The sequence below is a fragment of the Dermochelys coriacea genome, chromosome 14 (genome assembly GCF_009764565.3).
Source record: "Dermochelys coriacea isolate rDerCor1 chromosome 14, rDerCor1.pri.v4, whole genome shotgun sequence".
In the NCBI taxonomy this organism is placed as follows: Eukaryota; Metazoa; Chordata; order Testudines; family Dermochelyidae; genus Dermochelys; species Dermochelys coriacea.
In genome coordinates this window covers 23,791,475-23,803,796 of record NC_050081.1, presented here as the reverse complement: position 1 = coordinate 23,803,796, position 12,322 = coordinate 23,791,475, and the positions used below count along the sequence as shown (strand labels likewise).

The 12,322-nt window shown below is 45.8% G+C and overlaps 1 protein-coding gene across 2 annotated transcripts in view; it reads right to left on the bottom strand.

Annotated features, from left to right (window-relative positions):
* Positions 1 to 9,819, bottom strand: part of LOC119843244 (bMERB domain-containing protein 1-like) — a 68,621-nt gene extending 58,802 nt beyond the window's left edge. The window contains exon 1 of one of the 2 annotated variants that reach the window (XM_038372340.2): positions 9,351 to 9,819. In XM_038372340.2, the coding sequence (XP_038228268.1) occupies positions 9,351 to 9,429 (79 nt within the window). In that variant the 5' untranslated portion in view covers positions 9,430 to 9,819. The remainder of the gene's footprint in view (positions 1 to 9,350) is intronic. The other variant, XM_038372341.2, reaches the window with a different exon arrangement.
* Between the last annotated feature and the right edge of the window lie 2,503 nt (positions 9,820 to 12,322).

Sequence of the window (12,322 nt, the reverse complement as noted above, 5' to 3'; positions counted from 1 at the left end):
AGTTTACAGATTCATTAAAAATTCTTGCTAATGGGCTTGCAATTTCAGGTGCCAATTCCTTTAATATTCTTGGATGAAGATTATCTGGGCCCCCCGATTTAGTCCCATTAAGCTGTTTCAGTTTCGCTTCTACCTCTGATATGGTAATATCTACCGCTATATCCTCCTTCCCATTTGTCATGCTACCATTATCCCCAAGATCCTCTTTAGCCTTATTAAAGACTGAGGCAAAGTATTTGTTTAGATATTGGGCCATGCCTAGATTATCTTTAACCTCCGCTCCATCCTCAGTGTTAAGCGGCCCCACTTCTTCCTTCTTAGTTTTCTTCTTATTTATATGGCTATAGAACCTTTTACTATTGGTTTTAATTCCCTTTGCAAGGTCCAACTCTACTCGACTTTTAGCCTCTCTCACTTTATCCCTACATCTTCTGACCTCAATTAGGTAGCTTTCCTTGCTGATCCCTCCCATCTTCCACTCTCTGTATGCTTTCTGCTTCTTCATAATCACCTCTCTAAGATGCTTGCTCATCCAGCTTGGTCTACAACTCCTTCCTATGAATTTTTTCCCCTTTCTTGGGATACAGGCTTCCGATAGCTTCTGCAGTTTTGATTTAAAGTAATCCCAGGCCTCCTCTACCTTTAGATCCATAAGTTCTTCAGTCCAATCCACTTCCCTAACTAATTTCCTTAATTTTTGAAAGTCAGCCCTTTTGAAATCAAAAACCCTAGTTGCAGATTTATTTTTGTTAATCCTTTCATTTAGTTTGAACTGAATTAGCTCATGATCACTTGAGCCAAGATTGTCCCCTACAACCATTTCTTCTATGAGGTCCTCGCTACTCACCAAAATTAAATCTAAAATGGCATCCCCTCTAGTCGGTTCAGCAACTACTTGATGAAGGAATCTATCAGCTATCGCATCTAGGAAAATCTGAGCCCTATTATTATTACTAGCACTGGTCCTCCAGTCTATATCTGGGAAGTTAAAGTCTCCCATGATCACGCAGTTTCTATTAGTATTTACTTGATTAAAGACATTAAAAAGGGTTCTATCCATATCCAAATTAGATCCCGGAGGTCTATAGCACGCCCCAAGCACTATCGTAGGAGAGGCTTTACTAGTTTTCTTCCCCAATGTAATTTTTGCCCAGACGGACTCTGTCTTATCCATTGCTTCGCTTCTTATTTCTTTACATTCTACCTCATCATTGATATACAATGCTACTCCACCCCCTTTACCTTTGTTTCTGTCTTTCCTAAACAGCACATACCCTTCAATACCTGTAGTCCAGTCATGACTACTATTCCACCATGTTTCTGTTATCCTATAATATCTGGTTTCACTTACTGTACCAGTAGCTCTAGTTCCTCCATTTTGTTACCTAGACTCCTCGCATTGGTGTACAAACATCTTAATTTTTGCTGTTTGGACTCGCTCACATTTTGTACCCTATTAGGCACAGTCATTCTACAGCCAGTATAACCTATTAGACTAGTATCCACACCGCCCTCGCTCCTTATATACATTCTCCTACCCATGGCTGTATCCTTTCTTACTTCATCTTCTTCCCTCTCAATGCTAAAATCTGGCGTGGAGATTTTCTGGACATCTCCCATCCATCTCCCCCCAATTCCTAGTTTAAAGCTCTCTTTATCAGTTGTGCCAGCCTCGATCCTAGAAGTCTATTTCCTTCCCTACTCAGATGAAGTCCATCCCGAGAGAACTGACCTCTGTCCGTGAATGCCTCCCAGTGGCCATACATCCCAAAGCCCTCCTTATAGCACCACTGCCTAAGCCATCTGTTGACAGTCATAATCTTGTCAGACCTTTGTTGCCCTTCTCTAGGAACAGGAAGGATCCCGCTAAAGATCACCTGAGCCTCAATTTCCTTAAGTGTCTTCCCCAGCCTAGCATAGTCTCCCTTGATACTTTCCAGCGAGAATCTGGCTGTATCATTTGTTCCCACATGAAGGATAATTAGGGGATTCTTTCCCGCTCCCTTTAGGATCCTTTTCAACCTCAGGTCTACATCCCGTATCTTAGCACCCGGAAGACAGCACACCCTTCTATTTTCAGGATCAGCTCTAGTTACAGGCCTGTCTATTCTTCTCAATAAAGAGTCCCCGATCATATAGACCTGCCTTTTCCTGGTGACAGTGCTATTCTCCAGTCTCTCCCCTGTTCCCTCTGGCTGCAAGTTCTTTCCATTCCTATTTTCCCTTACAATCCTCTTCAACCCATCCTGTATCCTCCTGGGGCTCATATTTGGTGTAGTCTCCCTTGACTCTTCCCCTTTTTCTATAGGACTAGCCTCTCTTCTCTTCTTCCTTACCCTTCCACCTTCAACAAGTACCTGCTGAGCCCCTTCTTCATTTTCCAACTCTGCAAACCTGTTCCTAAGCTCTATTTCTCCTTCACTAGCCCGTCTTTTTCTCTGCCTGGTTCTTTGAGTCACATGTTTCCACTGACCACTTTCCTCATCCAGTCTCTCCTCAAAATTCCCCAGCCCTGCTTCCATCTGTGAGTCTGAGCTTTTCCCTTCAGATACCTCATATCTTTGCTCCATCATCTGCTCAAACCCCTTCCTAAACTCAACCAGACTTTCCACCTGCATCTCCAAACCTCGTATCTTTTCCTCCATCAGCTCTATCAGACGACATTTCATGCATAAAAAACTCTTACCGGTTCCCCCCTCCAGGATCATGTACATACCACAGCGTCCACATCCAGTCATCCTCAATGTGTCTTTCACTACAGGAGTCACTCCCACAGCTGCCTCTGTATCTGTCATCTCCTTCCCACCTAAATCCTGTCTTCAGGGCAAGGCCCATTGCTCCCTATGTTTTTGTACAGTGCCTAGCACAGCAGACTCTGATCTCCTTTGGGGCTTCTAGGAACTGCTGTAATATAAATAATCATAAGGGGGGAAGGGATGATGTACCTCAGTCACAATCCCACCACTTAGTCATGAGAAGAGAACAAGAAACCCAGAGGGCCCAAGCATGCTCAGCACATCACAGATTTGGCCTCACAGAGAACTCCTGGTATAGGGAGGCCCATCATAAGGAGCACAGTTGGGACAACCCAGTTGTCCAGTCATCTACCGGTGACAGCTGTTTGATTTCTGTGGTTCTATGGCATCGCTTCACCCTCTGCTACCCTGCCACAGCTCCTGGGGTGCAACCCATCTGCCACCCTGGATCTATCACACTGCGCCTATTGAAACCCCAGGGAGAGACCATGGAGGCTTAAGGCAGCAACCAGGGAATCATTGTGCACAATCAAATGCTTGCAGCAAAGGCTAGCGGATGCCTAAGGACCAAAAATTATTGGGGCAAAGTTTTACCTGTCATCCTTTGCTAGCTCAGTGCCCCCTAGTGCCCTGCAGGGGCATTACCTCCAGGTGTAATTCAGCACCCATGGTTTTCCTTAGAGGCCTACTACCTAACAACAGATCCACAACCCAAGCTGAACACTCTCACATATTGATGCAGGAACTCCACATGCCTCTACTTAAAACAGCCCTGGTGACATGTGACATAAGTCTACCGCACTGTCCCGGGAGGTCACACATTCTACCAAGGGTGGAGTCAATTGCAAAAGCTGAGCCAAATTCTCCAGGAGTCTTGAGAGCTGCCAAATTTAATAATTTTTGTTGCTCAACAAGCAATTTTTTTGCCAGAACCACTGGTTTGTCAGGGAGGTGAGCGTGTGTGTGCTGGGGGCTGGTGCCATGGTAATGAGCCAACAGGAGCCCGTAGAGCAGTCTGAAATGCTGGCATAGTCTAGGCAGACAGTACTGCTACCCCAAAGCTACTGTGATTACATACGTCTGGAAATACAGGACCCAAAAGAGCGAATGCAATTCTTGGCAGCATAAATGGAAATGTCAAGTAGAAGTAGAGAGGATATTTTACCTCTGTATTGCGCACTGGTTCGATCGCTGCTGGAGTGCTGTGTCCAGCTCTGGTGCCCACAATTCAAGAGGGATGTTGATAAATTGGAGAGGTTCAAAGAAGAGTCATGAGAATGAGTAAAGGATTAGAAAATATGATTTATACTGATAGACTAAATGAGCTCAATTGGTTTAGCTTAACAAAGAGAAGGTTAAGGCGTAAATCAATCACATAAGAATGTAAGAATGGCCATACTGGGTCAGGCCAATGGTCCATATACCCCAGTATCCTGTCTTCTGACAGCGGCCAATGCCACGTGCTTCAGAGGGAGTGAACAGAAAAGGGCAATTTATCAAGTGATAAATAAACCCTGTTGTCCAAACTACCAGAAGCTGGGAGTGAGGCTTAGGGACACCCAGAGCATGGGGTTGCATCCCTGACCATCTTGGCTAATAGCCCTTGATGGACCTATCCTCCATGAAGTTATCTAATTCTGTTTTGACTTCAGTTGTAATTTTGGCCTGCATAACATCACCAGGCAATGAATTCCACAGGTTAACTGTGCATTGTGTGAAGAAATGCTTCCTTATATTTGTTTTAAACCTTCTGCCTATTAATTTCAGTGGGTGATCCCTGGTTTGTGTGTTATGTGAAGAGGTAAATAACACTTCCTTATTCACTTTCTCCAAACCATGCATGATTTTATAGACCTCTAGCATATCTCCCCTCAAGTCATCTCTTTTCTAAGATGAACATTCTCAGTCTGTTTAATCTCTCCTCATATGGAAGTTGTTCCATAGCCCTATTATTTCTGTTGTCCTTTTCTGTACTTTTTCCAATTCTAATATATCTTTTTTGAGATGGGGCGACCAGAATTGCCCACAGTATTCAAGATGTGGGCACATCGATGTACATAGTGTCTTATTATCTATGCCTTTGCTAATGGGTCCTAACATTGTTAGCATATTGAGCAGATGTTTTCAGAGAATGCTCCATGATGACTCCAAGATCTCTTTCTTGGGGGGGGGGGGTAACAGCTAATTTATACCCCATCATTTTGTATGTGTGGTTGGGGTGATGTTTTCCAATGTGCATTACTTTACATTTATCAACATTAAATTTCACTGGTGCCCAGTCACCCAGTTTTGTGAGATCCTTTTGTAACTCTTCCCAGTCTGCATTGGACTTATCTTGAGTAATTTTGTATAGTCTGCAAACTTTGCCACCTCACTGTTTACCCCTTGTTCCGGATCATTTATGAATATGTTGAGCATCCCTGGTCCCAGTACAGATCCCCACTATTTACCTCTCTCCACCATAGACATAATGTGACTGCTATATTTGGGGGGGAGTGAGTGGGGCAGCACACATGTACGCATGCGCTGAAGCCAGTTCCCTGGCTCACTCCTACTGCCTGGAGTGGTAACTGAGCTGCCAGTGCTAGTGGTGGGCGGAGGGGATGGGCCGGCTTAACAGCTGCTTCTGCTGCCAAGGGGATGCTGCACGCCGGGCTCCTGTTTCTCCCTCCCCCATTCTTGTGTCCCCTTCTTTTCCCCATCCCATCCCCCTTCCACTCCCACTGTCCCCTGCTCCTATCCCCATTCTCCTGTCCCATTCCCCATCCCCTTCTCTTCACCCTGCCCCATCCCATCCCCCTTCCTTTTCCACTGCCTGTTCCCCCCACCCCACCCCTCTTCCTCAAGTATTTCTTGAGAGTGCTGTGTGTAGAAATGGAGGGGTGTGCAAAGAGAATATGAATAAAATCATAAGCAATCATAACCTGACCTTGAAACTCCCATTGACCCAGGGAATGAGAAAGGGCTGTCTACCTACCTATCTACCTTGGGTTTAGTACTGCTGCCCATCACCATAGTATCTGGGTGCCTTCCATAGAAAATCAATAGCAATAGCAAAGTCCCTAATGGACTTCATGGCCCCTCTGGCTCTTCTCTCTTTCACAGCAAGAGCTCTGCAGTATTGGGTCAAAGGGGGGTCAGTGTTGGGGTTTGCGGTGTAAGGGGGTCAGTATTTAAGGTTGGGGTGTAAGGGAAGGTCAGTGTTGGGTGGAAGGGGGTCAGTGCTGGGGTGTGGGGTGAAAGGGGGGTTGGTGTTGGGGTCAGTGTTGAAGGTTGGGGGTGGAAAGGAAGGTCAGTGTTAAGGTTTGGGGGTGGAAGGTGATATCTGTATGTGAGTGTTGGTCTCACGGTGCAAAGGCTTTGTTGAAGAAGGTTTCACAGCATTTTCTGAAGCCGCTCAACCTCTGGATTCACGTGATCTTCGCCGGGTACTTCTAGCGCAGCCGGACCCTATGTTCTCTGCGACAGAGTGCTAGCTGTAGAACCCTGGTCACTTGTGTCACAGAGAAGATATACTGGCTTAATTGGGAGCAATTAACCTCTTATGGTGGAGATTGTTGACACTTGGGGGCAATGGCTGGGCTAAGGAGGTAATTAGTGCAATAAGGGAAGATATGTAATTAGCACAAGGCGGAAGCTCAGAGAATGGCTGGATGGAAGGCTCAGGAGAAAGGAGCAAAGTGTGAGCCAGGTATGATGTCAGGCTTGTGAGAGGGAACGTTAAGATGAAACTAGAGTCTGTCAGGAATTTTGGAATGATACATTTTTTGTTGGAAAATGCTGATTCATCAAACCAAAACTTTTCAAGAAAATATATTGGTTGCAATGCCACTTTGGTCAGGAAAGGTTTCTCAGGTCCAGGGTGGAACTTATGGTCAAAGCAAGACAGACTCCTGTCCCAGAGCAGCCTGGTGGTGTGGGTACTAATCTGGGATGTGGGAAACCCAGATTCATGTCTCTGCTCCAAATCAGGGACTTGATCCTGGCTCTCCCACATCCCAGGTCACAGCTCTTGCACTGGGCTATTGGCTATTCTTGAGTGGGTTTCTCTGACTCACGAAACATTTCAAAAGATCTCTGTTTTGTTCTAATTGGAATTGAAACAAATGTCAAAACCTCCACATTTTCCGCAAATCAGAATTCTTGTTTTCTGGTCAGCCCTAGATTTGTGCTCCACTCCCTGCCCATTGCTGAGGTGGAGAAAGCACAATATGAACAGTACAGCATTACCTCTGTATGATTTCACTGCCTTCCATACGAAGAAAGCATGAATTAATTAAGCCTCACAAGCCCACCTGCGCCCCTGGGGAGGTAAGATTTCTGACACAGTCCCACATGACATTCTCATAGGCAAACTAGGAAAATGTTGTCCAGGTTAAATTACTATAAAGTGGGTGCAAAACTGGCTGACAGACTGTACTTAAATAGTAGTTAACGATTTGCATCAAACTGGGAGGGTGTATCTAGTGGGGTCCTGCAGGGGTCGATCCTGGGTCCGGTACTATTCATTAATGACTTGGATAATGGAGCGGAGAGTGTGCTTTTAAAATTTGCAGAGGACACCAAGATGGGAGGGATTGCAAGCACTTTGGAGGACAGGATTAGCATTCAAAATGATCTCAACAAATTAGAGAATTGGTCTGAAATTCAATAAAGAGAAGTGCAAAGTACTTCACGTAGGAAGGAAAAATCAAATACACAACTACAAAATGGGGAATAACTGGCTAAGTGGTAGAACTGCTGAAAAGGATCTGGGGGTCATAGTGGATCACACATTGAATATGAGTCAATGTGATGCTGTTGCAAAAGAGACTAATGTCATTCTGGGATTTATTAACAGGGGTGTTGTGTGTAAGATCTTGGAGGTAATTGTCCCATTCTACTGAGCACTAGTAAGGCCTCAGCTGAAGTACTGTGTCCCAGTTCTGGCTGCCAGACTTCAGGAAAGATGTAGACAAACTGGAGAACGTGCAGAGGAGAGCAACAATGATAAAATGTTTAGAAAACATGACCTATCAGGAAAGGTTAAAACAACTCGGCATGTTTAGTCATGAGAAGGGAAGAGCTCATAACAGCCTTCAAATATGTTAAGGGCTGTTATAAAGAGGACAGTGATCAGTTGTTCTCCACATCTGCTGAAGGTAGGACAAGAAGTAATGGGCTTAATCTGTAGCATACAGATTTAGGTTAGATATTAGGAAAAATTTTCTAACTCTAAGGGTAGCTAAGCTCTGGAACAGGTTCCCAAGGAAGGTTGTAGAGTCCTCGTCATTGGAGGTTTTTAAGAACAGATTGGACAAAAACCTGTCAGGGATGGTCTGGATTTATTTGGTCCTGCCTCAGTGCAAGAGGCCAGACTTGATGACCTTTCAAGGTCCCTTCCAGCCCTACAGTTCTGTGATCATCCCCATTTCACAGGGGGAGAAAAAGACACAGAGCAGGGAAATGACATGCCTGAGAAAACAGAGCAAATGAGCAGCTGCATCTGGAAAACCTTGAAGTCCTTGGCTCACTGCTCTAACCATTAGCCCACACTCCCCACGCTGTTATGTAGCAGCTGCTAAAAGAGCTGCTGCTGTGTGTCTGAAGACACCATATACTCGGCATAAATAGTCTGGATAAATGGATAACCAACAATCTCCCCACCACAGCTATTGCCGGAACTGCCAGCCCTGCGATGCTCACTTGGGGAACTGTAAAGCAGAAGCTAATAATATTTAGCAGCATGGTAAATGTGTAAATTCCTGAATCTTACCCTCATCTTCGTTATCCACCATGATGGTCTCAAGAATCAAATTAACAATGGGCCATTGGAGCCAGGAGGGGATCATTTTTCAAAGGTAGTCACAGTTCTGGGGGACTCTGGGGACTGATGCGTTAGCTTTTAATACTTTCTCCACCCAGAGAGACAAGCTAGGACATTTCTCATTTACTCTAACCCAGTCATCCACCCCTTCCCTCATCTGTGTCCCCAAAAGCGCTGGTGTTTTGCCACCTCTATGCTCTCGCAGCACAAACTCCCGTCTGGAAGAGCTGGTGTGAGTTGATTTTGTGAATGAACAGAGAACTCTTGGTTCCCAGCCAGGTTTTCCTACTCATGAGCCTTATCACCTGCTTCCTCCAGTGCCTGCCACTATTACGTCCCTACTGCTGAGCAGAAAAGGACTGCTTTGAAAATTCCTATCGCCTTCACCCTGCCAATGAGCTATGCAGGCACCCAGAGACCTTCTCCCAGTGCCACCAACAACCCCCTAGCTCTAGGGGAGGAGGATGGGAAAGTCCCTGACTCACCCTTGTGAAACTTTCAAGGTGATGAGAAAAACCATCACAGGCACTGAATATTTCTAAACACCCACCCCCCTCTGATTGCTATGTACCCCCATCATAGTCACTAGCGAGGGGGGGCATAGAGAAGGGAGCCAGGAGACCAGTCCAACTGAGGTCCTGCTCAGACCGCATGTTATTCTTCAGCAGGCTCTGCAGGCATTGAGTGCGGATTTGAGTCCGTTGCCTGGAGAGGTGGCTGAGCTCTCTCATCAGGCTGGGATCTCAGGGGACGCCTGGCTGCTCCACATGCATGCAAAGCGCTCTCACCTTTGGCTGGGTCTGCAGCTGTCCACTTGGTTGACTCCAATGATCCATAGCGGGTAGGCGTCCTGCTCTCCTTTTCCATCTTAGCCCCTTTCTTATTTTTAATAAGACCCTAAGAAAGGAGATGTTTAAAAAAAAAAAAAAAAAAAAAAAGAAGAAGAAGAAGAAAGCAAATCCTCCTGAGCCCAGAATTCCTCAGGCAGATGCACTTCTAAGGAGCTGGTTCCAGAGGGAAGCCAAAGCCCACCCTTTGAAAAGAAATGTATTAAAAGAGAGGGAGAGAGACAGAGATCAAACCAAAAAGAAAAGAGAAGCCTGACACCTGCCTGGCAGCTGCTGTCTGATGATTAGCCTTTGAGATGCTTTTGCAAAGCTGCACAGATATGAAATAGACCAGAAGCAGCAGGAGGTGAGATATAAGTGTTCATTATTGGACAGAGGGGCGCCCTCTGGTGGAAGCAAGGACAAGAAGCTTTCTTGAACACCGGTTTCAGAGTAGCAGCCGTGTTAGTCTGTATTCGCAAAAAGAAAAGGAGTACTGGTGGCACCTTAGAGACTAACAAATTTATTAGAGCATAAGCTTTCGTGAGCTACAGCTCACCAAATGCATCCGATGAAGTGAGCTGTAGCTCATGAAAGCTTATGCTCTAATAAATTTGTTAGTCTCTAAGGTGCCACCAGTACTCCTTTTCTTTTTTCTTGAACACCGTTAGTCCTTTCTATAATTACAGGACAGACCCCTGTTACTATGATGCTGTGCCTCATAATCTTTAACATACCTGTCCTCATAATATCCCTGTGAAGTTGGGCAGTGGTATTATCCCATACTTTAAAGAGGGGGAATTGAGGCACAGAAAGACAAAGAGGGAGATTTTTTTAAGGCACAAATGGCACTTGCCTTCCATTGAAAATCAATGGGAATTTAGTGCTTAAGTGACTTTGAAAAGCTTCCCCCCATCTGGCTTTCTCAAGGTCGCATAGGAACCCTGTAGAAGAGTAAGGAATTGAACCCAGGTCTCCCAATATGCCAGCTAACCTAACCACTGGACCAGCCTGTGCTCCTACACTTCTACCACTCACCTCAAGACACATCCAACAGAGGCCAAGTTGATTCTGCTATCAACTCCAGAGTTATCTCCTCCCTGGACAAGACCACACTAAATATGGGAAAGTCACTCAAGCTGTCTGTCTCTCTGACCAGAAATTCCATCCCGACTTGAGGAAACTTTTATCAAAACTGGTATGACAAATCAGTGCCTTCCAACCAAAAAAAAAAAAAAAAAAGTTTTGCCCAAGAATTCCCAATCAGCTCTACCCATGAGGCAATAGAAAACACAGTTGTTTCTTAGTCTAGTGCTGATGTGCAGGAAAGCCAGGCAGTACTGTGTGGAGAGTCAGGCTGACACACAAACAGGTATTTTTGTAAAAGCAGAAGAAACCAGAGAAATCCCACCACTAAATCATCTGTTCCCTGTTGCTGTACAGTAACACTCCAGTCAGAGACAACGAGTTCATTTGTCCCACCCATCACCCTATGGCATCGAGGTCTCTCTGTGACACTTCCCACCCCAACTGCTCCTCACACTATGGCAACCTTCATTTATTGTTTAATAATTTTATTTATTTATTGTTAATAATTAATCAGCACCTCTGCCACAGACCAACCTCACTGCACTAGGCACTATACCAACACAAAACAGTCCCTGCCCTTTATTTGTGAAATTCCTGTATGTCCGTTAAGTGCCCAGTGCCCCTCATGTATGCTCCTCAAAAGCCTTGTGTATCGAATACCCTAAGTGTGCTGGCTTCTGTACCTTCATGCCTGTTGACTACTCCTTCCGTCTGCAGCTCACAATCCTTCCAATCCAGCGTTTCTGAAACTGGGGTCAGAGGACCTCTGGGGGTCCCTGAGGGTACTCCAGGGGGTCCACAGGCCTGGCTGATCAATTCCTCCCAGCAAGTCCAGCGGCACTGCAGGGCTAAAGGCAGGCTTCCTACCTGTCCTGGCTCCGCGCTGCTGCCGGCAGTGGACGGCACATCCCTGAGGCCCCTGGGGGGAGCAGGGGGTCTCCGCACGCTGCCCCTGCCCTGAGCGCCAACTTCGCATTGGCCGGGAACTGCGGCATAGCTTGTGACCTCCCTCTTGGGGCCTCTCTTTCTCCTTCATTCTCCTGGAGATCCAGTGCCTTCAGCAGGTGACCAGCTTCTGATGCCTCTCTGGTTTGCAGAGCATGAGACTCAGGCTAACTTAAAGATCAGTTGCCTCCCTGAAGATTCCTATTTAACTCGCTGCTCCCAGGCCAGATGCTTACACTTATAAGTTTCCCAGCATATCCCCACAGATTTCCCATTTGAGTTCTCTGGCCTCAGGCTTCCTGCTGGTTCCAAATGGGATCTCTAGGTACTGAGCGTGCTGCCCAGTTCCTCTCCATGCCTTTACAGCAAGGAAGGCTCGTGCCACTTACAGTCCCTCCCCTAAGCCCATCATGTGTTTTGTGTGATAGAACTATGGGCCTGTTAGGATTTTAGCACACACCACCTTTATAAACCTCCTCTAAGTCCTTAAACCCCACTGTGCCTGGGTCCTGTGGGACATAGTAGGCATTAGTGGCTACCAAAAGCACCTTTCCCAGCACAATTAGAAAAACTGATCTTTTCATGCCACTGTTTTCAACAGCAGCTGCATGGAAAGACAGCACAACTCTAGCCAGATTCTTCTTTTGCATTAAACTGGAGGCCCTTCACAGTCCTATAAGTGGCCATTTTGCCATTCATCTGCTTTTAAGTTCTCTTCTTAGAGCACCAACACGAGAACTCTGGTTATGCTTTAACACGAAAGAAAGAAGACCCTAGTGTGTGGGTCTCCTGTGGCACATGCATCTGAACTGAAAACAAAATGGCAGCTGCCTCCTGAAGACAATGGATTCCTAGAAATGTAAAGGAGTGTTACACAGAAAATAAAGTAGCAACAGGTA